The 24,842-nt window shown below is 50.9% G+C and overlaps 1 protein-coding gene across 1 annotated transcript in view; it reads right to left on the minus strand.

Annotated features, from left to right (window-relative positions):
• Positions 1-24,842, minus strand: part of LAMA5 (laminin subunit alpha 5) — a 91,909-nt gene that overhangs the window by 28,329 nt on the left and 38,738 nt on the right. The window contains exons 4-25 of the mRNA XM_062589202.1: positions 23,536-23,654; positions 22,243-22,413; positions 21,627-21,724; positions 16,829-16,944; positions 15,981-16,099; positions 15,018-15,108; positions 14,117-14,251; positions 13,543-13,605; positions 11,993-12,133; positions 11,434-11,571; positions 10,652-10,786; positions 9,678-9,812; positions 8,026-8,163; positions 7,879-7,931; positions 7,581-7,680; positions 7,003-7,055; positions 6,478-6,583; positions 5,771-5,870; positions 5,223-5,379; positions 3,400-3,538; positions 405-547; positions 204-310 (exon numbers count right to left, since the gene is read on the minus strand). Coding sequence (XP_062445186.1) covers positions 204-310; positions 405-547; positions 3,400-3,538; positions 5,223-5,379; positions 5,771-5,870; positions 6,478-6,583; positions 7,003-7,055; positions 7,581-7,680; positions 7,879-7,931; positions 8,026-8,163; positions 9,678-9,812; positions 10,652-10,786; positions 11,434-11,571; positions 11,993-12,133; positions 13,543-13,605; positions 14,117-14,251; positions 15,018-15,108; positions 15,981-16,099; positions 16,829-16,944; positions 21,627-21,724; positions 22,243-22,413; positions 23,536-23,654 — 2,557 coding nt within the window. The remainder of the gene's footprint in view (positions 1-203; positions 311-404; positions 548-3,399; positions 3,539-5,222; positions 5,380-5,770; positions 5,871-6,477; positions 6,584-7,002; positions 7,056-7,580; positions 7,681-7,878; positions 7,932-8,025; positions 8,164-9,677; positions 9,813-10,651; positions 10,787-11,433; positions 11,572-11,992; positions 12,134-13,542; positions 13,606-14,116; positions 14,252-15,017; positions 15,109-15,980; positions 16,100-16,828; positions 16,945-21,626; positions 21,725-22,242; positions 22,414-23,535; positions 23,655-24,842) is intronic.

A 24,842-nucleotide genomic window follows, 5' to 3' on the forward strand; every position in this document is an offset into this window, starting at 1 on the left:
TAAAAGCATTAGGAAAAGATTTGCAAAACACTGTTGTTACACTGAGATTGTAAAGGAGCCAAGAGCAATTCCAGTGAGAGTTGGTGTCCCTGCCCCACCATCTCGCAGAACGTGAATTGAATATATTTCGTAACCCCAGGCCAAGAGGAGCTCAGTAGGACCCCAGTAGGACCCAAATAGCACACAGACGTGGAGATCCTTACTTCTGCGTGGCTCTTTCCAGGGGTGGCTGGTAGGTACATGGCTCTGTGACCTTCAGCTGCAGTATTGGAGCCTCATAGTATGAGCTGGGTAGCAAAACCAGATAGTCCTAGCAGGAAAGAAGGGAGAGGATGTTATGTTTGGGATACGTGCTCCTGAGCAGCTGCTGAAGCCCCCCTTGGTGTATGGAGGCCAGTCCTTACCAGCAACACACCCTCGGCTTCAACAACCAGAGACCAGGTGCTGGGGTTGAGTACAAAGGGCTCTCCAAAGCTGTTCTGGGGGACGGTGACAAAGGCCGGTTCCGTGCTGGGAGCAAAGACGATCTGCTTGGTCTGCTCTGTACCTAAGGTGGGAAGGACAAGAGGCTGTGAAGGCACTGGGGAGGGGCTGGGAAACCTGGGGCTGCAAATTGGGCAGGAAAGCAGCTCTGCAGTGCAACGCGGAGTCCTGGGCTTGTGGTTTCTTGGAGCTGCTGTAGTAGATGCACCATAGTCCCACATTGACCCATAACAGACAAATCCACATTGAATCTGTCCAGTAACTTAGTGGGAGAAAAAAAAATCATGGCAATCCTTAATGCTAATCCACAGCCCTCACAGTGTGCTTTGCATCCCTGGATTGCAAAGCATTGAGTATTGCATGCCAAAGAGCATTTTGCCAGCTAGAGAAGGAAGGAATTCATCTATGAAGAATTTCTTCTGAGACAGACAAAAAGAATTGCCCAGATACATTTTTCCACAGGGATATTCCGACCCCAGCTTCCCAGGTCAGATACCTGCTTTCCAGCAAACTCTCAGACCCCGAAACTTTGCTCCTGTCTTTCCTGCTAGCCACAGATTCTCTACAGCTGAGATTCAGACATTCATTTTAACTGACAGGACAGAATGCATTTAAAGCCTGATCTTCCTGCTGTTGAACAGCTCCTTGGTTCAGCTGACATTCTCGTAACCCTTGAATTCATTATCTTTGGATGCAATAACCTAGAAACAGACTGCCTGCCTGCCTAGCAGTCTCAGAAGTGTCTTGAAGTGCATGGACGAAAGAGATTCACCAACAATCATCCCCACGCAGCTGCATGGGGAGCAGATGAGATGAAGAAGTGGGGAACTTCACACACACAGCTGCCAACTATCCTGGTGTGGTCAGGGACATCAAGGCATAACCCAGAAGAAAAGACGCTATAGCAGGGGCTTGTGCTACTCCTGGGAGTGACCACCACTTTCCATGTGTGCTATCTCTAATACATGACCAGCATTAGGTGAGGCCAAGCCCTCACTTTCTCAGAGAGGAAGCAGAGAAGGTGAGGATGCAAAGGATGAAGAGCATTTCCCTGAACAGGCAACACGGGGCAGATGTCTCAAAGAGCTGAAGTTTGACATCTTTTGGAGAGGGTACACATCTCAAATTGAAATGCCTTGTGGAGATGGGAGTGGGAGAAACCGGTCTGCAAATCACACACTCAGAAAAGGCTTCCCTTTTCACAGGCCAGATCTTCTGACTTATATTTTTCAGGCAGGGAGAGATTAAACTAGCACAGTGTGCTAGTTTCTTTCCAGGCCACTTGTCCCTCACCATTTGAAACCCAGGTAGAAGGTGGTTCCACATTTCTGGAGCCAATCTGGTGTAGCAAAGGAGTTGCCCTCCTGGGCCCATTTGCTAGTCTATTAGTCTGGCAGTTTGCCTTCAGCTCTAGAAAATCAAATGTTGCTTCTGGGCAAGTAGGAAAGCACATTACAAAGCAAATGAGCTCTGCCACTAGATAGGGCAGATTAAATCCTTCCTGACCCTTGGTGGGATATTGAGGTATGAAGGTGGCTCACACTTCTCCTGTCTTTCTGCTGCATAACATGACTGGCCACAAAAAAATAACCAGATCTTTCACTCAAAAAAAAAAAAAAAAGTGGAATAATAGTATCTTGGCATTTCAAACTTGGTATATCATCTCCAGCTGTTCACAAGTCAAAACATCTTCAATGTCAATTCAAGACAAGGGAGAGAACGTCACATGCTGATAAATTAGGTAACTTGTGTTGACTTGCTCTGTGCACATGTGGTCTGGAGGGAGAACCTCAGCGGGACAGTATGTCTGTAGAGTCATCAGAGTGGTAAAATCCATCAGATAGCTCTGCAACAGTGCGCTTGTACAGCCTCAGTTCTGGTCTCACATGATCTTGCTCATGCTGATTGCCAGGATATTCAATGCAGAGGTCTCAAGGTTTCTTCAGTCATCTCTTCTGGCTCTTATTCCTCTTCAGCAGCTTATGTTGTGATTGCAGCTAACCACCAGAGTGCAATACTGGCAAAATGTGTGCAATTACACGCCACTTCCAAACCCAGCACCCTCGTAAAACCAGCAGCCTGGTTTGGGAGAAGCACAAGGCAAGGACAGCCCTGCCATGGGTGGAGACCTGAGAAATAAAACCAGGTCCAGCTGCCAAAGTCTGGATCCAGTTCCCAGCACTTGGCCCACTCTGGTTTTGTGGAAACTCACAGTTTTGCCTGGGGCACCAAGGTGACACTCCTCTGTCCCCTGCAGAGAAAGCTGTATCCAAATGTACAGCAGCCTCATCCAACAACAGGCTAGCTGGTGCCAGTCCTCACCCTGCACAGCCCCAGGACAGCACCATGCTGCTGCTTTGTTAAATTAGGGGGCTGCAGGCTTAAACTAGCCTTTGAGTCGGAAAGGCAGGACTTATGGGATAAAGCCATATGGAAGTGTCTTCTGGAAAAGATGATGCAGGAGGTTGCCTGGGATGGGGAGGAGGTGGCGATGGTGCAGGGGAGCAGAGCGGTCTGCAATCCTTACCTCTCCTTCGTGGCTGATAAGCTGTAATTTTGCCATACACATTGGCCCCTTCTGAATTAATATACCTCAGGATGACATGGAACAGATAGAGCTCTGCCTCCTCCACGTCTACAGTGACTCTGACTTTATTCTGCAAAAAGCAAAAAAGCACATCGGGCACACGTCACTGGGGGGCCAGCTCCTGGCCGCTCGCCCGCTCCGTGGGAGAGCCTTAGCCGCCTGCCTACCTGCCTGCCTGCCTGTCTTGCTTCCCCCTCCCCAGCCATCACGGGGCGCCACACCGGCCGGTCTCCTGGGACCGGCGCACCTGGGGGCAGGAGAAGGGCCAGAGGCGCAGCGTTGCAGAGCGGGATGGGCTGAGTTAGTCTAGAAGTGAAAAATGCACTTACAGTTGCCACACACATTAAACTTTCCTTCCTCAAGGACCGAGACCCTCCCTTGCACACTGGCAGGCCCCCGGCTGACGTAGCGGAAGACGACGCGGAAGAGGTCGGGGGAGGTCACATTGAGAGTCACCACTACCTTGGGCTGGTGGGAGAGAGAAAGGGGAGAGAAGCAGAGCACACCTTCAATTACCTCCACCGCTGCCCGCCGCCAGCCCAAGCGCAGCCACTCGGCACACTGCTCCCAAAGCAACATGCCACAGTGCAAGGAGGAGACAAGCAACTGGCCCTAGCACGCAGCCCAGGGACAAGGCGGCACGGCGTTTCCACACTGCGATCCCATCCCACCCAGAAATTAGACCAAAGTTGGCTGTGGATGGGGTTAGAAAGGCTCTGACAACATCTAGAAGATGTTCTCACGCAGTGGGGTGGGTTGGCTATGCTGGGGCACATCTCACCTAAGAGGAAAAGTTTTGAGAAGTTCTTTCTCTTGTTATCAGCATAATGTTGCTTCTGGGCTTTGTGCCACAACCCACCAGCAGGTATCGGATGCTAAAGCACCTGCTCTTGTGCTTACAGGTCTCCTGCCCAGAGACCTCCAGAGAAGGCTGCAAATGGAGCCCATATCTCATTCACGGGAACTAGCAAGAGTAACGTCTGGTGCTGCGAAGGGAGAGAGGGTACCCAACCCTCTGCCTGCCCCTGTGCCAAAAGACATCGATTAAGCAGATGCTTAAGTCCTACCAATTTCAAAGATATCTAAGCACCTGCTTAAACATCCTCCTGCATATGGGACAAAGCAGGGGTTTGCCCAGGGACATTTCCAGTGAGGACTGTGTTCCTTAAAGCTCCAATTACACACCATCTGCTCAGAGCAAACTGGAAGGACCTTTCAGAGAGCAAACTACAGAGGAGACCTTCCAGCAGTAAGCCACATGCTAGTCCTTCTGTCGAGGCCTATTCCTATCTCAAATGGCAACACTGGATGCAAAGTAAAGGCCATAGTCTTGACACTCTTTCTTAAGCTTTAAGGCTGAGTTTTTCTCAAACCTAGTGCCTACAAATTGAATGGGAAATAGTTAACATATCTGGCCCCACTATTATTTCTCCTACGCAGGAAAAAAGTGAGGAAAATAGAAATACAAGCATTAGAATAAGCAACATCTCATATAAGACAAGACTACAGAAATCACATCAGAGATCCCTGTGCTACACTCTGTACCCCACACGCACACAGACACATAAGCGACACTTTTGTAGGGGCCATGCAGAAGAAGAATCCACTGGGGGGAAATAGATGAAATAACTTCACCTCTGGGGCTTAGACAACTTCAATTTACATAAACCACTTTATGACAAACCATTTATCAGCAAGAGTCTGTGCAGAGCAGTAACAAGAAGTTCAAGCTGAATACAGCAGCCAAAAAGAAGCTGCTTTATTTTTGGAAAAGGGGAGGAAGGTTAAGCAAAGAGTTGCAGGAAAGAGCAGAGTCAGATGAAAGAGCCACAAGCAAACCCAGAGACAGTGTTTATAGACATCCCTGTAAGTAATTACCAAGCTACCACCTTTGTCTAACTGGATTAGGCTGTCAGGGAATTCCCAATTTAGGATCTTTCCTCTCATCAGTCTATGCTGTCCCTAGCACTACAGGAAATCTCTGCACAAACAGGCTATATATACACTGCACTGTTTATGTTGGCCACCATGTGACTTTGGGGCTTTGAGAAGCATTTGGGGTGAAAGACGAGTGCCAAAACTACGTCAGCCCTCTGGCCATCTGTATCCTCCCTGGCAGGGAGTGAGGCTGGGACGGAGACGACAGTCATACCTGGATGGAAGACATCTGTGCATATCCTCGCCAGCTGAAGTTCTCAAACTCCAGGGGGTTGTAGCCAAAGCGCACAGCCCGGCCAGCCGGCGTGGTGCCTTCTTCCAGCTCGAATTTCAAGTGGTGAAGGTCAGGAAAATAATGGTCTCTTGTAGGTCTGGAGAAGAGAGGAAGTGCCATTAACTGCTGGGCTAGCCAGACAGAAGAGCTCTCACCTCCCCAGCTAACATCTCCTTTAGCTTTCTGACATTAGTAGTGACCCTTGTGGGCTGCACATCAGTGTGTCCTGCTTGGGGAGAGCACCCTGGACTGATCACCTCCTCATGGGTATTTGGGGACACCGGAGGCAGGAGGAAACCTCGCTGGAATCAACACTGATGAAGCCGTGGCGCAGGAGATGAGGTATCCAGCACAGAGTGGCTTCAGTAGAGGAAAGGGGACATGGAGCATCCATCAGCTGGATGCCCACCACCTGCTAGGGGACAGGCCAGTATGTGGGGATCTCCCGCCAGCACGCACAGAGTGAACCCTATGTGGGTGGCTCTTACTGGGTGCACATGGGACCACGGGTGTTCTGCCTGCAGGGACAGGCTCCGGTGCGCTCCTCACAGGCTGGCCCCACCGAGCCACCGACGTCGCACTGGCAGCCTGAGGACAGGAAGCATATGTTTACATTCCAGCCATGCTAACGAGCTCCTGATAGCGCTAATCAAAAGCGCACCCGGCCCGGAGGGGAGGCCAGGGTGCTATTTTTATTCCATTGTATCCGTTTTCATACTGGCCCCAGCCCCATTTGGATCAGCTTCTCCTCCACCTCAGCACTGAGCTATTTCCAGGTGGCCAACAGTCACCGGGAGGAGCAGAGGCCTGCGAATCCTCATGGTCCAGCTGTGAGCCCAGGCTCTCTAGCACCCAGGTTGCTTTCTCTTCACAGCCTAACCAGAGCTCCTCCTGCCTCTTTCTCTCCTAGAGTTCCTCCCACCCCTCTTCTCAAGGGCATGGAGAAGAGAAGCCTCTACAACCTTTCATTCCCCTTAGCCTGACTGATCTGTGCCCACTGGTGGCAAAAGGGTGAACTTAGGCCTCTCAGATCCTCAGTAAAACCTCTTCCTGCTCCATACCTTGATATGGTAAAAGCAAATGGTAGGACATCTCCCACAGCCCTGCTCTCCAAGGCTGCCATCCACTTATTCCAGGGACTGGCTCTTGTGGCCCCCTCCTTCATCAGACCTAACACACCATGAAGGCAGCTCACCTTGGCAGCCAAAGTAATTGGCTTTGTCCATATTGAAGTATCCGTCTTTGCATGTCGAGCAGAGCTGCCCGCAGATGTTTGGTTTGCAGAAACACTGCCCATTGCCCTAGGAGACAGCAGGCATGGGAATCGGTTAGAGACCCCACTCCTTCCCTATGGCTCGTCACAGCCAAGCTGTTTCTTGGCTGCTTGGGTCCTAGTTTGAGACACTGGAGAATTTTGAGCTTCATGCTCTGCACTGCTTCCTGTGCGTGGGTGGGCTAGAAAAGAACTAGATAAGTGCAATTACCCAACACATGCAAACAAAAATCCAGGGATGCTGGGCCAGACCCAGAAATATTTAGGTGCCTAATTTATGACAGATCTTAATCCTATGTTCTCATGCAAGCCCAGACTATGGTGCAAGCTCTGAGTGCTCAGTGTCGGGACAGGCCTCTACAGCAGCTGTCAGGAGAGACATCATCGAAACGCCCTCCATATAGCACAGGCCTGGAAATGCCTGGATGCAGATCGGAGCAAACTTACCTGCTGACACTCTGCAATTCCACTGATGGTGCCCTTGGTATCACACTTGCAGCCTAGAGATGGGAAGAAGAAAAATAAGAAAGCCAGAAGATCAACACAGCCTCTGAGAAGGGTGTTAGTAGCCTGATGGAGGACAGTACCTACCGTATCAGAGGACACCAGCTGTGACCTCTGTCTGGGATTAGAGAAACTGAGGGTAGCACTGCCAAAGGGTTCAACTTTCATTTTGGACAGTTACAGCTGCAGATACAACTACTAAAGGCATTTGACTTTTTTGCACATCTCTCCATGAAAACCCAAGTGTGCAAAGTCTGAACGGAGGGCTGAGAATGCCACAACTCACTGCATGAACCCTGCCAATTCTATCCTAAATGAAAAGCTCCAGACTGCAGCCTTTTCCCTCCCCAGGCATGGCTTACTCAGACCATTACAGCTGTGACATGTCACCTCACGTTGAAGAATGAAGGAAAGATACCACTTCCAACTGATAGTGATGGTGCCCACTGGCTTGGGTTTGGGTCTCGCCCCATTACAGCATGGTGGGGCATTCTGGGGCCACACAAATAGCATTTTCTTACTCATGCAGCCGTAGGGGTTCTCCGGAGTCAGGTTCCAGTACAGCGGTTTGCATCTGTCACAAGCTGGACCTTCAACATATGCCCGACATGCACAGGAACCCTGAGAAGGGATGGAAAGACAGGAGCAGGTGAGAGCGGCAGAGTTTGCACCAGCATGGCTGAACATGAAATCTGCTCCTCTGGAGTTGGGAAGGGCTGCTGGCGGTACTGTGCTTAAGGAAGCACTTGGCCCAAAGGGAGGATGAGGGGATCAAGCAGAGGTGAGCTGCAGAGCTTGGTAGGTGTATTCAATACTCACCGGGGCCAGTGAGGGGTCTGCAGGCACCAGCCCTGCTGGGTTACAGGAGCCCACTGGAAAACAAAAGCACAAGGGGAAGCTTAGAAAGAGATTGTTCATGCCCTGCTAGTCCTAACGGGTGGCCCTGGCCAAGCAGAAGGTGGCTACCTTCACAGTGTGGAAATCCGTAGGCCCCCGGCACGCAGGTGTCACAGCGCAGTCCCGTCACCTTGGGCCGACAGCTGCACTGCCCGGTGTCCTGGTCGCACGTGCTCTGCAGGGAGCCTTGCCTGGAGCACTGGCAAGCTGCGAAATGGAGAGCAACCGCTCCGGCGCCCGCTCCTCCTGGGAAGGCCGGAGTACGACCTACACGCAGCGGCGGGGGGCCGCAGCCGAGCAAAAGGGAGCATTCGACACCGAGAAACCTGCCTGCAGTGCAACCTCCCAGGACAACCTCTGCTCGATTCAAGACTTTCCAAAGAAAACCTCTGCTCAGCTCCCCACACCACCACCAAAAGAAACCCTGTGACTGCACGGACACAAAGACTTCTGCATTCGAGGCTTTACACCAATAAACTCTTTTGTCTGCCTGACCTTCACCACCGCCAAAGCAGCCAGAAAAATGGATTAAATATAACATATGCACTCAATTCTTTGCTTTCAGTTAAAAACACGCCATTAAAAAAAATAGACACTGCAATGTTTACCACATTTAACATATTTAAGTGTACTTCAGTGAGAGGGAGGAGCTATGGGGTTAAGGAAAAGGAGAGTGCACGACCATATCCTCAAAACGTTGACAATCACCCACGAAACGCCATTTACACCCAAACATTGAAGAGCGGTGTTCAGTTCTGCACCGTGGACATCAGGCACAGGCACCTGCCTGCAGGGATCTCCGGTGCCTGAGAGCAGGAGCAGGGAAACGGCTTTGGGCTCCCAGGACAAGGCGCCTCCTGCGAAAGCATGTGCAGATCCTGCACCCTACGGGATGAAAGGTCCCTGAGCTGCCAGGGAGCCAGCTGCTACACCTCAGCCCAGCCCACGCTCCTCAAATCCCTGCGCTGACCCCAAGGGCGCGCGTTAGGTTGACACCCCCAGCCTGGCTAACAGCAGAACACTGTTCATGAAATAGCAAGTTTTTGAAAAAAAAAAAAAAAAAAAAAAAAAAAAAAAAAAAAAAAAAAAAAGCAGGTTCTCCTCCTCTCTCTCTCTGCTACAACTCCTCTGCAGCTCTGCACTTTGGATTCTGCTTTAGGAAGTGACCACCGAACTCCGGCGAGACCCTTTCGCCCAGGCCTCCCGCCTCTTCACGGGCGTATCGCCGGCACGGGCCTTCGCGAGGCGCGTGCTGCCAGCCGGCCCGGGCGTCCGCGCTCGGCGTGATGATGCTCGATTACTCTTTTAACGAGCAGCGAGTCCTTGTGGTGAGACATGAGTACGGCTGGCTGCCAGCGTGACTGCCGATGGGGAGGGAGCTGGGGGGGGACATGTCGCCCGGGGCCAGGAGAGGGGCTGCGGAGGACACGCCAGCGCCGCCGGCACCCGCCGCGCCGCTCGCTCCCGCTGCACCTCCTGGCACGAGCCGCTCTGCTCCGGCGGCGGCACCTCCTCACCAGCCACCTAAGCACCATCCGAACGTGTGGTCTGAGACTTCTGCGGGAAAATACTACCCAGTCCAAAGCCTGCTCCCCCCAGCTGCAGACGCTCAAACCCAGGGGTAGGCAGAAAAATCCAGCGCACTGTGTCCTTCTGATAAAGCCAGGATCAGCAGCTGGTCACTATCTCCCGCGAGACCCCCCGCCGGGGCAGGTACTCACGCGTGCAGCTGGGGTACCCGTAGAAGCCCAGGGCACACTGGCTGCAGGTGTGTCCCCCAAAATTCGCGTGACATCGGCACTGCCCGGCGGGGCTGCAGTCGTTGTCCACCGAGCCCCGGGAATCGCAGGAGCAGGCTGCAAGAGAAGGCATCGCCTTAGCTCGACTGACCGCGCGGCCGGCCGCTCCGGTTCTGAGCTGCCACGCGGTCCCACAGCGATCGGCTGCTTCCAGCAGAACTAAATCCATTCATTCCTTAATCCGCTGGAGATGTAGGGAATACTTTCATCTAGAGCCATTGCCATACCAGGAAAACGCCCTGGAGATTTTTTTTTTTTTTTTAACAGCAAATTCAACGCTCTGCAGCAGTTCAGTAGGCTAATGCACTAAGCAGACAAAAAGGCAGGTGCTGGGACACCAGCTCACGGTGGGGCCAAGGAAAGGAAGTGTGACTGATTAAAACAAAAAAAGAAAAGAAGAGCTTTGTCTTCCAGGCTCTGGCATCATCCGCAACCTCACAGCAATCCTGCCAAATTTACAGTGCAAATCACATGGGATTTGGTTTTGAGAAACACCAACGTCTTTCTAAAATAAGCCTGTTTTTTGGAAGACGATGGAGCAACAGGATCTGAACATTAACCCTCATTAAAACGCCCCATGCGAATAACCAAAAATCTGAGACACGCTTGAGATACTTTCTCTTACTGGCTGACACAGGCTGACCTGGGAGCCAGGCTGTTTTTTTTCCTCTGCCTCCAGCCAGACGTCACCCACCACCGCCCCAGGGACACCTCAGACTCGGCTGCCCCGTCTGCGCGTGGGACAGCCTGCCCTTCTGCAATGCATTAACCATCTCCTTTGACAGCTTGTTTTGGGGAGACTCAAGCACCCTGTGACTTCCTTCACCACACTGACGTAAAACACAGACATCTCCAGCTGTTTATCCACAGGGCTGACAACACCGGCTTCTCCTTACCATAGCAGTGGGGGTACGAATGGTGTCCGGGGCTGCAGCGGTCACAATGAGGCCCATCAAACTCTGGCTTGCAGAAACATCTCCCAGTGGCGTCACAGCCTCCTGGCAGTGTCCCGACGGTGCTGCAGCCGCACACTGCAATGAGGAGACACCTCAGTGGTGGGCGCTGGGGGCCTCCTCCACTGGGAGCATGGAGCAACACCCACGACAAAGTGGGGCTTTTTCTAAAGTTCTCAGATGGGCATTTAGGGGCTGTTTAAGTGCTCTAAGTGTCAATCTCTGCTTCCGTTTGCTGAGTCCCCTTCGTCAATGCATGAGTCATCCACGTCTTCCATACCCTTCCACCTCTCTCTTCTCTACCCCTTCTCTGTGCTGCTCCCACCTCTGATCAGCTATGTTCACCCAAGGGCCAAGTGTTGCTCCCTTCCCCATTGCTGCCCATTGCAGATGTCCTCCAAAACACCCACAAAACCACTTTCCAACCCTTCAAAATCCTTCCAAAGGTTTCTGGCTTTGCTGGAACATTTACTCTAAGGTGGCAGAGGCAGATTGCTCCTATCACACTGACCAACAGTAAGTCACCATTGCCACGTGCTCATTTTCTGATGTCTCATGCCCAATACAGCAACTACAAGCAGGGCAGGGATCTTCTTTACAGTATTTGCCACCACCCAGCACAAAAGATCTGATCCCTTTTGGGGCCTCCCGAAGTTGGCGCTTGCATTGGCAGCTGCGCGGTGCACGCGGAGAGCACCCACGCGCACGCCGGGGTGGATACGCACGCTGGCACAGTGGGTAGTTGAAGTAGCCGGGAGCACACTCGTTGCACGCGTGCCCTTCAAAGCCAGTCCGGCACACACACTGCCCGCTCTCGCTGTCACAGGTGCCGTCATACTGACCGGGGCCGGAGCACTGGCAGGCTGCAAAGCAACAAAGGTCATCGAAAACCGCCCTCCGGGCTCGCCGCTGATGGCGTTTCACCCAGGGCAAGGCTTTCTCCCCGGTACGCAGAGGGCACTGGCTTTTCAAAGGCTGGGGGGGGGGAAGGCAAAAGTAACCAAATTGTCCACTCCTCCGGGGTGGAAATGCAGGCACGGGAGCAGCCGTCAGGAATCGAGCGGCCAGCCAGCACGTCCAGCCCGGAGCTCACATCCGTAGGGAATTCCTCCAGAAACCCCCAAGGCTGAGGGGGTCAGGGCTGGGTGGGACATACCAACAGAAGTCATGGGAATTTGTCACTTGGAAGTGGGGCTGGAGAATTCCTGCTGTGCGGGCCGAGCGGGGTGGGGGGGTGGGGGGACGCGCGCTCCCCGCAGGGAGCCCAGAGGCCGAGGCACTCACGCTGGCAGCTGGGACCGTAGTGGCCCGGTGCACACTGGTCGCAGTGCGCTCCCTGGAAGTTGGGCTTGCACACGCACACGCCCACCCGAGGGTCCTTGCGACAGGCGTTGCCTTCTGTGCCGCCAGCGTAGCAGTCGCAGTCTGCAAGGACAACAACGCATGCCGCTTTCAGGACATCTCTACTGCGAGGCAGCAGGGCGCAAGGACGCCTGGAAATCCCAGCCCTGCTCCACCAGTACATTCCCACCAGGACAGGGAAGGGGTTGCAATGAGGTGACGGCTCCTGGGCTGGCCTTCAGGTACGGCTGTTTTACTGAGCACTGCTCAAGCCACCAGCACACCTGGTTCACGGGATCGCAGAGCAGTACAGAGACCTCAGCAGCAGGCAGATGTGCAAGGCGCTGGATGGCAAGAGGGGAATGTGCAGGGCAGATGGATGCTCAATGCACAAGTGCAGGCAGGGCAGACCCACTGCAACACTGCCAGGAGCTCTGCAGCAATGACCAAAGCCTTCAGTGAACCAGGATGGGCTTGAGGCTCTCTGGTCACTCCAACCTTGATTGCATTTGGGAATTTCCTGTTGGCAGTGTGGGCTGGGGCTCCAGGCCAGCAATGCTGGGACCCTTGGCTAGCCCCACATATGCTTCCTGTCCCGAGCACATAGCATTGGCCTGGGGCGCAGGGTAGAGGGATGGAAGTGCAGAAACTGAGAACCGAGGAAGGAAGAGGTGAGGAAACGAGAACGGAAGTGAAAAATTCCAGTTCAGGAAGGAAAAACCCGACTGGAAGATACAGAGTTCAAAATACGAGGAGGAAGGAAAAGGTTATCTGGAGGGCACTAGGAAGCAGGAGAAAAGGGAGAAACTTGGTGGGAAAAGAGATAAAAGAAGACAGAGGAAGAGATGGCCTGAGAGGGGTGAGGATGTGAGATGAGGGAAGCAGAAGGGAGCAAGGATATGGGCAAAGGAGAGAATTCAAAGCAACAGAGAAAGCACGAGTGACTGGACCTGACATGTGCACGCACTTCCCAGATGCTCACAGCAAGGCTGCCGAAGCACGCACACCACTGTGCCCCAGGGAAGGTGGGTGGCGGAGGAGGGCAGGGCACAGCCCAGCTGTGCTTTCCATGGCTGGGAAAATGAAGAGCATGCAGATGTGGTGGAAGGACAAGTTCGTATCTAAGCTCAAAGGCTGGGATTTGGGAGAGCCTACTTCAGTTCTGAGCTCGCCACAGCCTTCAGGCGATCTTGGGGGTTTCCTTGCAGAAAGGCCAGAAGAGACCCCCTCACACGGCACAGACGACAGAATCAAGCACATAATCATGCAGTTGCTCTGTGCTAGAGCTTCCTCATCGATAAGAAGGGAATCATAAAACTTCTTTCTTTCTACCCTTCAGCTGCGTCCTCTCTCAGAGCCACAAGTTTTGCGTATCAGGGCTGTCACAGTGAATGTGCCCAGTAAGCCGAGGACCTGATCTTGCCTTGGGTGGTGAGATTTGATAACACTAGCAGTACGATTGCCAAAGCAGCAGGTAAAATTGCGTTACTTACTGATTATCTGTCCTGCAGGGAGCACTTGTTCTCCAGTATCGTTGTGAGCAAAAGCTGGAATAGCTATGTGGAAAAAGAGATATTGCACGAAGTCATGACATACACGCTCAAAGAAATCCTGTTTGGAGTATCAGTGGGTTGATGGTCCCAGAACTGAACGGGCTGAACAAAAGCATGTACCATGAGAACAAAGTGCAGACATCCCACTAAACAAAAGTTAATTACAGCTGTTTTTTAATCTTCCCTTAGGGTCTGGAGAGATGTCTTTCTCTCTCCTACAGAGAAAGTGAGGGATGAGCCTTCAGCCAAGTGGAAAACTCCCCACTGACTCTAGAGAACCATGTTTATCCCAGTTCTGCACTGCTCCAGGCTCCATCGAAGCCAAATGGGGGCTTGAACATGCCTGTGGGTACCCTTGCTGAGGGCAAGGGAATTCAGCAGTGCAGGAAGATGCCTGGGGAGCAGATCTAACGGGAGCTGTAACGTTAGTCCTCACACTTGCTGGATCTGGAGGGTTTCAGAGCTCGCTGCCCACGTGCCAGCTGCCCCCGAGCCGAGCTGCCCCGGCACTTACGGTAGCAGTGTGGGAAGTCGAGATACCCCTCGGCACAGGCGTCACAGTGCTCCCCGGTGTAATTCGGCTTGCAGTAACAGCGTCCAGTGAGGTCCTCACAGGTGCCATCTGTGAAGTCTGACTCACAGTTGCAGCCTGCGGAGAGCAAGAAGGCCAGAAAGGTCATCCCCGACAGTGACCCTCACCAGCTACAAGCACAGGAAGGACATCACTGCAATCATCAGCCAAAGAGCAAAGCGCCTCTAGGAGCGATCCCACTCCACTGCAAAAAGGTATGATTGCCCCTTTGAAAGGGTCTGGCTATGGGAAACTGCTGCCGCTGTCCTTATCATGCTGTGGGGGCCTAAGAAAAGCAGCACAATCCCAACTCACTTCTCCAGAAATTACCCTGGAGAGAAGGCAGTGGTGCACTGCTGCTGGAAGGCAGTGCAGAAGAGCCAAAATACCACAACCAGCAGAACGACCCAGGTTTCCCAGGCAGATGGCTATAACCAACTGTCTGCCTGGAAATCCCTGTCTGCTGCATGGAGAGCTACAGACTGCTACTGCCAGCTGAAAGGATGCAGAGATGGTAGCTAAGCTTGGACTTCTCTGCAGGCATGATAGGGTTGACAACATATTTTTAGCTCATTCCAGTTTTGGAATATGCAGTCACTTCTGATTTCATGGCTACTGTGGACACACACGCTGTCTGTGTGCATGGGTGGCTGCATGCACACACACATTTCCATGGGCAGCGTCAGCTGCAGAAGGAACCATACAGCTGGGTTCTCACGTGGCCACGTCTGTCATGGTGCTGCTGGCCCATGACACTAGAAAAATCTCTCAATCTCATGCTCCAGACCCCAGTGTCACAAAATCCAGCACAGCATCTGTGACCTGCAGGGCAAATCACACTCACGATAGCAAATGTACGGAGAGTCAATCGGGTGATCAGGGGACCGGTAGTATCCCGGGATGCACCTCTCGCAGTTAATACCCGTGGTGTGATGCTGTAAGACAGAGAGTTAGAAGAGCATGAGTTCCTCTGCAAAACAGGAGAGGATTCAAGTTCATCTGCCAGATTTGCTGGCAGCTTCAGGATCAAGAGGGAGCAACTCAGGAACATCAGTACATGGAGGACTCAAATCTGCTCAAAATTCCACATATGCCAATTTGAAAACAAAGTCTTTCCTGCAAACTGTGTATCCTTCCAAAAGCCCAATCCACGTTTCAGGTTCACGTCTGACCTCGAGCTCATTCTGCTTGTTTCAGATGGTAAAACGTTCTGACTGCTTTGCACTAGGAGGACAGAAATGATCCGTTTTCTCACAGCAAGATGGTAGAACTGAATGAGTCATGCCAGATTCTTGCCACATCATGAACCTGTCACTTGGCAGTAGACGAGCTACTAGACTATTCTACAGGCACTTCCGTTGGGAACCTCAAAGGCTGAGCAGATCAGCAGTTCAGTGGTCAGGCAGTGATCCAGAGAGACGGCAGGATCTGAGCATTGCAAACTAGACAGGGACTTTCCAACGTGTTCATCATCAGCCTTGCTCTGTTCCCTCCAGAGGTCAAAGACCAAACTCCCCTGGATCCTGGGAGAAGCAGATGCAAACCAATGCTTGGTGCCTTAGAATAGCATTAAAAGGCAACATTATTCTAGTAGAGGGATGGCTAGGGACTCAACTCCTTTCTCATTACTGGTACACACGCCTTTAATGTGTTGCCCAGAGCCCAAATTCCCAGGATACCTAATTAAGATAACAGAGTGTGTGTGGGGGGAGAGGGAGTTAGCCAGCAAGGCAGCACTCCAGGTTGAGAGTGGAAGAAAACACAAGAATCTGCAACAGGTTTTTCTATCATACACCTTCTGGCCTACCTGGCAGTCGATGCAAACACCTCCACCTTCAAACTTGTCTTCGTGACTTCTGCTGGCTTTGTGGCGATCCACCTCTGGGTCATAGTAGCAGTCGTAGGCATGGCTATTGCAATTGCAAGCTGAAAACAGAGACACTTAGTTAAGCCAGTGCTCCATGAAGGACCTTCTGCCATCAGTCTGATCTCAAAATCAGACCAATCTTCATGGGTTTGATATTGCATGGGTGACATTTCCATGAGAAACAAAGCTCAAATGCATCTGGAGGACTGAAAGCTCTTTCAGAGCTTCCAGAGGTCTTCAAAAGTATAGAAAACAGGCTCTTTCACAAGGTCTCATCTGCAAACCAAAAAAATACAGCAGGCACAAATCCAGAAGTAAAATACGTAGAGACGTGAAGAGACAAGGAAAAAAAATTACTCAATTTGGGGGCCTCAAGTGGTTTGGCATAAAGGGCAACATTCACGACTGTATCTGCTTTTACCCCATCAGGAATGGAGGTGAGCTGGAAAGTTCAGCACAGGGTGAGGGTGTTCTTTATAAACCCACAGGAATAAGACCCAACTGTCCTTTGTGGCTCTGCATTTGTAACAGATCAAGTGATGTAACCACGTTCCATGCTTTGCATTCCCAGTGCAACACAAATGCCAGTGTCGGCATCTAGCAAAGGGATCTGCTAGACAAATAAACATGTCCTGTATGTAAACAGATCCAAATGCAACTCATCTCGGAGACAGAATTGAGCAACTAGAATTGCCTGCACGAATCCTACGATCAGATCCGTGCTTTGTTCCTGCCTGCAAAACAGCTGGAAAAGAAGGAAAATGCAACTCCAGCCACCGACAACTTACGCTGGCATTCGTTTGCGCTGTCGGCGGTGGCTGGCTTCCATGGGAACTGGTTGAAGCCGGGGCAGCAGCGATCGCAGGAGCCGCCGCAGGTGTTGTGTTGGCAGTCGCACTGAAGCCTGGAGGGGAGAAGGCAGATTTTGACTTTGGAGTTTGCTGTTTTTCTATGAGCTCAACACCAAGTTTTCCTCTTCTGGTGCCATTCCCTCCCTTTTTACTTCTCCTCCTCTACTGCCTCCTTCTTTCTTTGCAAGGAGAGAAGGAATAGACGAAAATTACTCCAAGAATGCCCTTGTCCAACCAGCTTCACAGACAAGAAGTGAGAAATGGCCGGAGGGGGCAGCAGCAGAAACTTGAAAAGGAACAAATTACTTGACAGGGAGCTGCTGGATGCAGGTGACAAGGAGATGGTCCAGGTGCTGGGCAGGGGCAGCACGGAAGGGATAAATGATAGCCCAGAGCCAGAGAGGGATGGGGCTGCACGGGTCACATCCGACCCGCCAGGTGCTCCTATGCTTCCTGGAGGCCCTGAAGCATGAACTTAGGCAGCATTTTAAGCTTTTAGCAGACACTTGCCCCAGCCTCTCTGTGAAACGCACCCCCTGCTTTTCTCAGCTTGTGTAAGCAGAGCTATGCTGAGTAAACGAGCAGCTCTGGAGACGCCCGGCAAGCAGTCTCGACAGCCGACCAAAGGCTCTCCTCTCTGCTCGACCACAACGTTAATTCATTAACGTTGGTGACATCACCTCCAAAAATTCCACTGAGCAGAAGGCGATTCCCCGTCCAACACAAACGCTTTCTGTTGTATTAGACTTATGGATAATACAGCGTGTTCCAGCTTTTATCTGTGCAATTACTCATTCCCCTGAGGGCAGGCCTGCCACTCCCAGCTCTCCCGATGCTTTTCCATTGAAAAGCAGCATTTAAAAATAACTGTAGTTTCTTAAAACATCAGAAACAAATGAAGCAGTCACGCCCGGTGAGAAGCAACGATGTGGGCATATTCCTCCACGCTGCAATGAGTGCCACTGTTGTGTGCTTCCACCTATGCGTATTTTCAAGACGTGGGACCCGCAAGCCCGTACATTGTGAACAGCCAGACAGAGGCAGCAGCATGAAACAAATCAACTCATTTTCATGAAGTATGGAATGACCTGAAAGTCTGGGGGAACCTGATCTGATCGCACACACAGCACTGCTGAGGACGTTGCTTCAGAAGGCAGGGTGAGCCTCAGGAGGTCCGCGCTGTGCTCACCACCTTGTCCAACCCTCCTGGCATCCCCTCCTTGCAAGCTCCACCAAACACTTGGCTGCAGCTGCCTTTCTGCACCCTCCTCATGCCCCTGTCCTTACCACGTCCCCAGGCCAGGCTGTGGCCAGGAGCAGCCAGGCACAAAGCCGAGCCCTGGAGGGGTTTGTTCATAGCCCCAATTACAGAAACGCATCCTGAAACATGCACGTTCACTGGAAACATTGTTCTCCTGATATGTTGGAGACCCAAGAGGGAGACCTGAGGAACAGGCTAACATCTGGCCACAGTTCTACAATGAAGGTAGCCACAAACCCCTTAACTGGCTGATCACTGCCCAACACTTCCAAAGAAGCAACATTTTCTTACGTTTTTTCCTGGCAGCAGTCAGAGATGAAGACTAAACTGTGTACAAATACATGCTGAACAAGATATCATCGAGTCCGGGAAAGCATAAACCTGCTGAGCAGTGTTAGTCTCACTAACTCAAGGATATGGCTCCAACTGCACACAACCGCACTCTCTAACAGTCGAGATGTTTAAAAGGCATTGGTTTGGTTCCCAGAATGCAAGGAGATGGCACTCAGTGAGTAAAAATGTACTTTTCAAATAGAGAAGAAGTTATTTATTTAGTCTCTGCTGTTCCAAGTCAGCAAAGACCTTTCAGAGAGCTCATCTGTCACAGCAGCTTTACTGCACCTTGTGCCGAGTCTATCCTGCTAATGAGTTATGGACAAATGTACGTAAGCTACAATATTTACATGTTTCATTGACTGAATATATACAAGGAAGAAGAGGGAGCGGCTGTGTTCACATAACGCACGTATTTCCTGGTCATCCTGCCTTAAAAATAAAACCTCAGCCTTCCCCCTGGAACTGATGCTCAATGACAGAGAGGAAACAGTTTCCAGCGAGCAGCTCTGTTGGAGCTCACCATGTGGCACACAAGACCCCTGGCATCCAGATTTGTCCAGGACAGAAGGGTAGCACAGTTGGGAAGACAAGACCCTTGTTCTAATTGCTCCTGATGGTACTGAGGGAAAGCCACTTGCAAAATGGACTTGCTGGGTTCCTCGCTGAGGCTCATCTTGCTGCTCATGTGGTTTGCCAGGAGAAAGGTTTGTGTCTCATCCTGCTGGTGTTCATCTTTAACCAGAAGGCCTTTCCTTTCAGCCCAGTCCACCCTGGTGCTAACAGAGCCAGCTATGAAAAATGCAAATGGCCCTTAGGGAGGCTGTATCTGCCAAAGGCCCTTGTGCTCAAGCACCAACACTGGGACAAGACTTGCTGCCAACTTAGCATGGCTGAAAGTACAGCTGCAGTATCTTGGCACTTCAGAGAAGCTTTCCAAAGTTGAAAAAACATTTTCATTTATGGCCAGGAAGTCAGCTCATGAAACATGCTCCATCAAGTCCTAAGGTCTTTGCCAAGATTTCCAGCTTGTCTCACCTCTACCAGAGTGTTCTTCCTGCCTCTCTGGGCAACAGGTACAAAAAACACAGGCATGTGCAGAACAGAGAAGTTAAAATGGGAGGCAGGGACCTCCTAGATATATGCCAAGTCATCATCAGGACTTCTAATAGGGCCAGAAAAAACAGACTCCATGCCTCCCTCTGTTTGCGTCTCCTTGCCTTGTTGCTGTCAAACTCCAATGTTGAAGAGGCAGGACGTGCTGCCGGACATGCTGCACCTCCCTCTCCAATGGGCTGCACAGATTTATCGAAGAACAGCGGGGTCCTGACAGCTGCGGCCGATGACATGGCCAGCCTGCGTGTCCACGGCCTCGGCTGCCTCTGCAGATGGCTCTCGCCATGCAAAGTGATGCCAGGTATTGCCACACTAGCTCCACGCTAGGGAGACACTGTGTCAAGACAACGGGGTGGGAGTGCCTCTCCATTAGTGCCCGCCCGCCTCAGCAAGAAGGCTGCAAACAGCTGCTGCAGGACCCTTGGAGAAAAAGCGGCATTTCCACTGATTATTCATTTTCTCAATTTAAATGAAAGCATAATTTCACTTCCTCCCTCCAGTCACACCACCTCCTGGAGAGTATGGCTAGAGGAAATGTAAGAAATAAGGGCTTAAATCCCATCTCCTCACTACTAACATCTTTTTGGAAACAAGATCTGTTATAGTTATTACTAAACAAGCCTCCAGCTAGCTAGTCCCCTGCTATCACGCTCCTGCTGTCATTTTGCACTTCTGGGCTTACTAACAGGTCACGGTAATGTCATGAGACGTTCTCTTTGCCCAGCTTCCTTGTCTGGATGCATCCCAAAGGGCCTTGCAGATGTTATGTGCTCACTGCCCAAAGCACCCAAGTAGGAAATGTTTTCTTCTCTAGGCAAGTGCAATCTGCTCTGCGTGAAATGCAGCAGCTGCTACATGCACTCCTACACCACAGTGCAGTTTGGGACCAACAGCAAAGACACCAAATGCATCCAAATGAAAGTGGAGGAGGGAAATTCAGCAAGGCAGAGACAGTCATCAGCAGAATTGGCACTGAAAATGGGTCCCAGCTCATCTATCTTCCCTCAACTTTCCCTCCCTTCCTACAGCACTCTGAGCCATAAATATACCCAAGAAATGCCAGAGCATTTCTGTGTTAAAAAATCATTTTGCACCATTAAGACCTTCTGTTCTGCTACACTAGTTTACTGTGCATCCAGCAACACCAACGTCTAAAACAAAACTAAGGAACAATACATTCAAATATTTATGAACTTTCCTTTGCCAGGGAGTTAAGCACACTGACGCAGACTTGCTTTTCAATACGTCTTTGTTTTAACACTTAGCAGCTTTTAATCTTGGCTAGGACTCACTGGAATTTTATTTTACAAGATCCAAAAGCTCTACGTGATCCTTATGAGAAAGAAATATAAGCTTCCTTGGTCCCGCTGAATCTACTCATCCCAATTATAAAGGCAACATTCAGGCCGCACACAGATGGCTAAGAAGCAACACTTTCATGGGTTGAAGCAGCTCTTTGGCATTTCAAGTAGCTAAGGCTGACGGAAGGGGTCCCATCAGCCAAAACATAACTGCTTTGCACGCTCTTGTTCTTTTGCAAAGAGTATTTGTTTAGTTACATACACCAGCAAGTCCACAGTTCTTGTGAGCAGAACTGGACAGCACAATCTTAGTTTTTTAGGGAAACCATCTATTTATGAGAGTATTGTCCCAACTCTTAGGAAGCCGTGTGTTGAGCAAAGGACTTTCCAGAGAAGCTGAGAAAGCTCCGCGTTCAACAACGGCACTGGCTTTGCACACCCACCCTCCCATTTCAGCACACTAACCCCACTGGGATGGCAGAGCTGTAGACAGGATGGAAAACCTGACCAGGCAACTGATCTGCCTGCAAAATAATCCAATAAAAATGTTGCGTTTTTGCTATTTTGGCTGGACCAGTTGCTGGCTTTTCCAGGCAGACTCAGGAACAACAGTGCTGGCACAATGAAGAGTGCAGGACAGGACACAACTCACACTGGCATTTTCTATTCCTAGCACAACAATTCAAATGACTTTACACATATCTGGGACTCTTGAAAAACCTACCTGTATGGGTCATTAGGGTCTTTGGCATCACAGACGTCCGCGTGGCCATGGCAGACACAGCGCCCTCCAATGCTAATATCTTTGATGCTGTAGTAATACTGGAGAACACAAGAAGAGTTGGCTGTGAATATTACAAATAAACTTTGCAGGTGCTTCCACCTGCACACACAGACCACAAAAAACTGCCTTACTCAGGATTCAATAGGGCTTTATTTGCTAAAATGACAGTTCCCATAACTGGCAAGCTCAGCCTCACTATAGCCAACGGCTGGCTGTAATCTCTGCCTACAGTAACACCTGTCACCAGTAAGAGAGGACCTTAGCTTCAAGCTAGGACTCCCAACACAGCCAAAAAGCCAGTTGCAACATAAGCAGGTGTTTCTCAGCTTCATGTTGCTGGCCTCAAGCATGGCTCTTTCCCAAGTGCTCAAGGCGAGAGTTTCCATCAGTGGCATCTGCTGCAGATGCCTTCACCTTGGCCAGAGGAAGAGCACAGAGAGAGGAGAAACCCAAAAGCGGAAGCCAGGGATGTCTTCCCCCAACAGATGGCACACATAGCCCGCAAACACTTCCACCCTCATAATGAGAGGTCAAAAGGTATCAAGGACTGCCTTACCCTCCTGGTCACGGTAGGGTCCCTTAAAGCTTTTCCCATCAGATGCCCCAGCAGAGTGTTTGTCTGCAGGAAGCGCAGCCTGATATTGGTGGCTTTAGTGAAATTCCGCAGGAGAGGAGAATAGGAGAAGTTCATGGCTCCCGGGCGCCCATTTACCAGTGAGACAACAATCTGTGAGTGTAAAAAGGGAAAACACAAATCAGTGTGATCTTTTGAGATGAGAGGAAATTAATCTCTCCCTCAGCCAAACCCAAACCTGACCCCACTTCAAGAAGACTGGATCAGTTCCCTGCCAATCTCGTTCTCTAGAACTGTGTAGCTTAACTGATATCCGAAAGAGGGAACCAATTACTAAGAGCATCAACAGTCACTGAGGAAACAAAACCAGAATACTGTTATCTTCTTACACCCCTAAATGACTGCCAAAGAAATCAGCTCCAAAGACCTATTCCCTAAGCATGTTTTTGGCATTAAACATAGTTTGACTCTCTCCCTCATGTCAAGCCACTGTTCATGGCTGTTGAATCTCCTTGGAAACTGAGTCCCTTGGACACTGTCCTTAGCATTACCTGATTTGCAATTTTTTGTCATCATGCCCTTTCAGTTTTCTCCTCCTCCTCCTTTCTGTCATCCTCAAAAGCCTCCTGTTCTACCTGTGCTTTGTACAGAGAAACGGGGTACTGGCCCTTTCACAGTTTGCTGTGACTCCGTGAGTTCAGGCTCAGCCGGGACAGGAGCAGAGATGGCAGTCACACGTCAAAGGCTGGAAGCATTCCCATGACTCACGCTCAGAGTATAATTGGCAACCGGATGCCGTCATGTTCCTCCTGGCTGCCACAACCCAAGGCCATTTATCATTGTAAATGTAGGCACAAGAGGAAACAGGTAATGTTTCCACGCTGCTTCCATGAATGGACATGAATGTCCACCTCTGCATGCTGCCTGGGCTTGTATGCTGGAGGGACAAAGGACTTTCTTTCTCCAGAAAGGAAGCAGCAATCAATGTTGGTCCATCAGGAATCTTTAGCTTGAGGAGCAGCAACTGGCAGAAGAGTGTCCACAATCAAACCCACCCAGTCCCCACTCAGGGAAAGAGGAAGATCCTCTCAGCCCTCAAAGGCCTTCTCTGCTTTTGGAGCAAAAATCAAAACTTACCAAGCACAGGCAGAAGCCTTTCCCATCTCAGAATAGCTAGAGTCTCCTCAGAGACTCTTCTACCTATTTCAATGTCCAGCTGTCTCACTATTTTTTTCCCAGACACAGAAATACTGGAAACGCCAGGTAACTGCTCACCTCCCCATTTTCTAAAGGCACGATCCGGGAATATTCAGTAGTGCAGATGGCGTGGTCATCCTTAGTGATACGATCCACTGTGTGCAGGCCAAACTTCTCTATGCAGTCCCTCTTGGAAGCTGTTCATCAACCAGAGAGCAGAGCAGTAAGAGGAAAGGAACAATTTGGAGAAAGTATTTCCCTGTACTTGCCAGTAGGAGAGAAGGTTATACGCCCTATGTTAAGCACGTACTAGATATAGATTGCCTTGCATCACTAATTCTTTCACTGCTAAAATATATGTTCTCCTCTCCAAGCCTGCTGAGAAGGTAGGGAGTCACTATGAGAACAACAGGCATGGTCAAAAACCCTCAGAAAAGGCCCCATTGCAGTTAACAAATTCAGCAGTCGGAGGTGAGAATGGACACTGTGTGACCACCTGCGGAGCACCAGCAAGAGAAACCTGCCCTGTAATTTCAGCTTTAAGCTCATAGCTTAACTAGCTTGAGCTCTATGTCTAGCCTGGATTTGACCGGCTTGATTTGCTGGGCACTAGGTTTGCTATGCTACTTCTGCTAAACTGCAGGGTTGTTTGGTTGTTCACTACTCCCTACGTAGGACCTTGCACAATCACAACGGTGTCGCTTCTTAACCTCTTGTGCATCTCCCAAAAAGTGAACTAAGCACTCCTAACCAGCAAGAGCAGCCTCCTAACCAGAGTGACTGTGGTGCATTTCCCGTAGGACAGAGCAGGACTGCAGGCATGGCGTGGGAGCCTGCAGTGCCAGGGACAGGCAGAGCAGCTGGCCACAGGATATTTCCTTCCCCACCAGCCAATTGTTGAATTCTGCAATTGCTCTTAAACCAACGCTAAAAACCAGAAATGCCGAAGTCACCCACAAGCACCCCTTGGGGACAGCAATCCAAGGCTCCTGCCAATAAGTGGCAATGCAAAGCTGGCTAAAGCCCGGGGCCAAGCACTGCTGGTCACTCATGCTGCTGGCCATAGCACTGGTTTTTGGGACCAGACCCAACCACCTTGCTGGGTTCACAGGAGCTGGGCCGCAACGGTTGAATGCTGAGTGTCTTCTTGCAGCTGTAGGAGCATCCTGGCTCCCCTCGCTCAGCTGGAGAGGTGCTGACTCAGACAGGCGAACAGCCCTGCGAGCCCTCGTCCCCAGGACGTCCGATACCCCAGAGCCAGTAGAGCTGACAGGCACGGTGTGATGCCTGCAACAAGGAGGGCTTCTCCCCAGTGCCCCGGCTCCTTCAGAAATCATCCCGGAGCTGGGTGCTCCAGCAGGGATGCAGCCAGTGTGGATACTTAG

The sequence above is a fragment of the Rhea pennata genome, chromosome 16 (genome assembly GCF_028389875.1).
Source record: "Rhea pennata isolate bPtePen1 chromosome 16, bPtePen1.pri, whole genome shotgun sequence".
Classification (NCBI taxonomy): domain Eukaryota; kingdom Metazoa; phylum Chordata; class Aves; order Rheiformes; family Rheidae; genus Rhea; species Rhea pennata.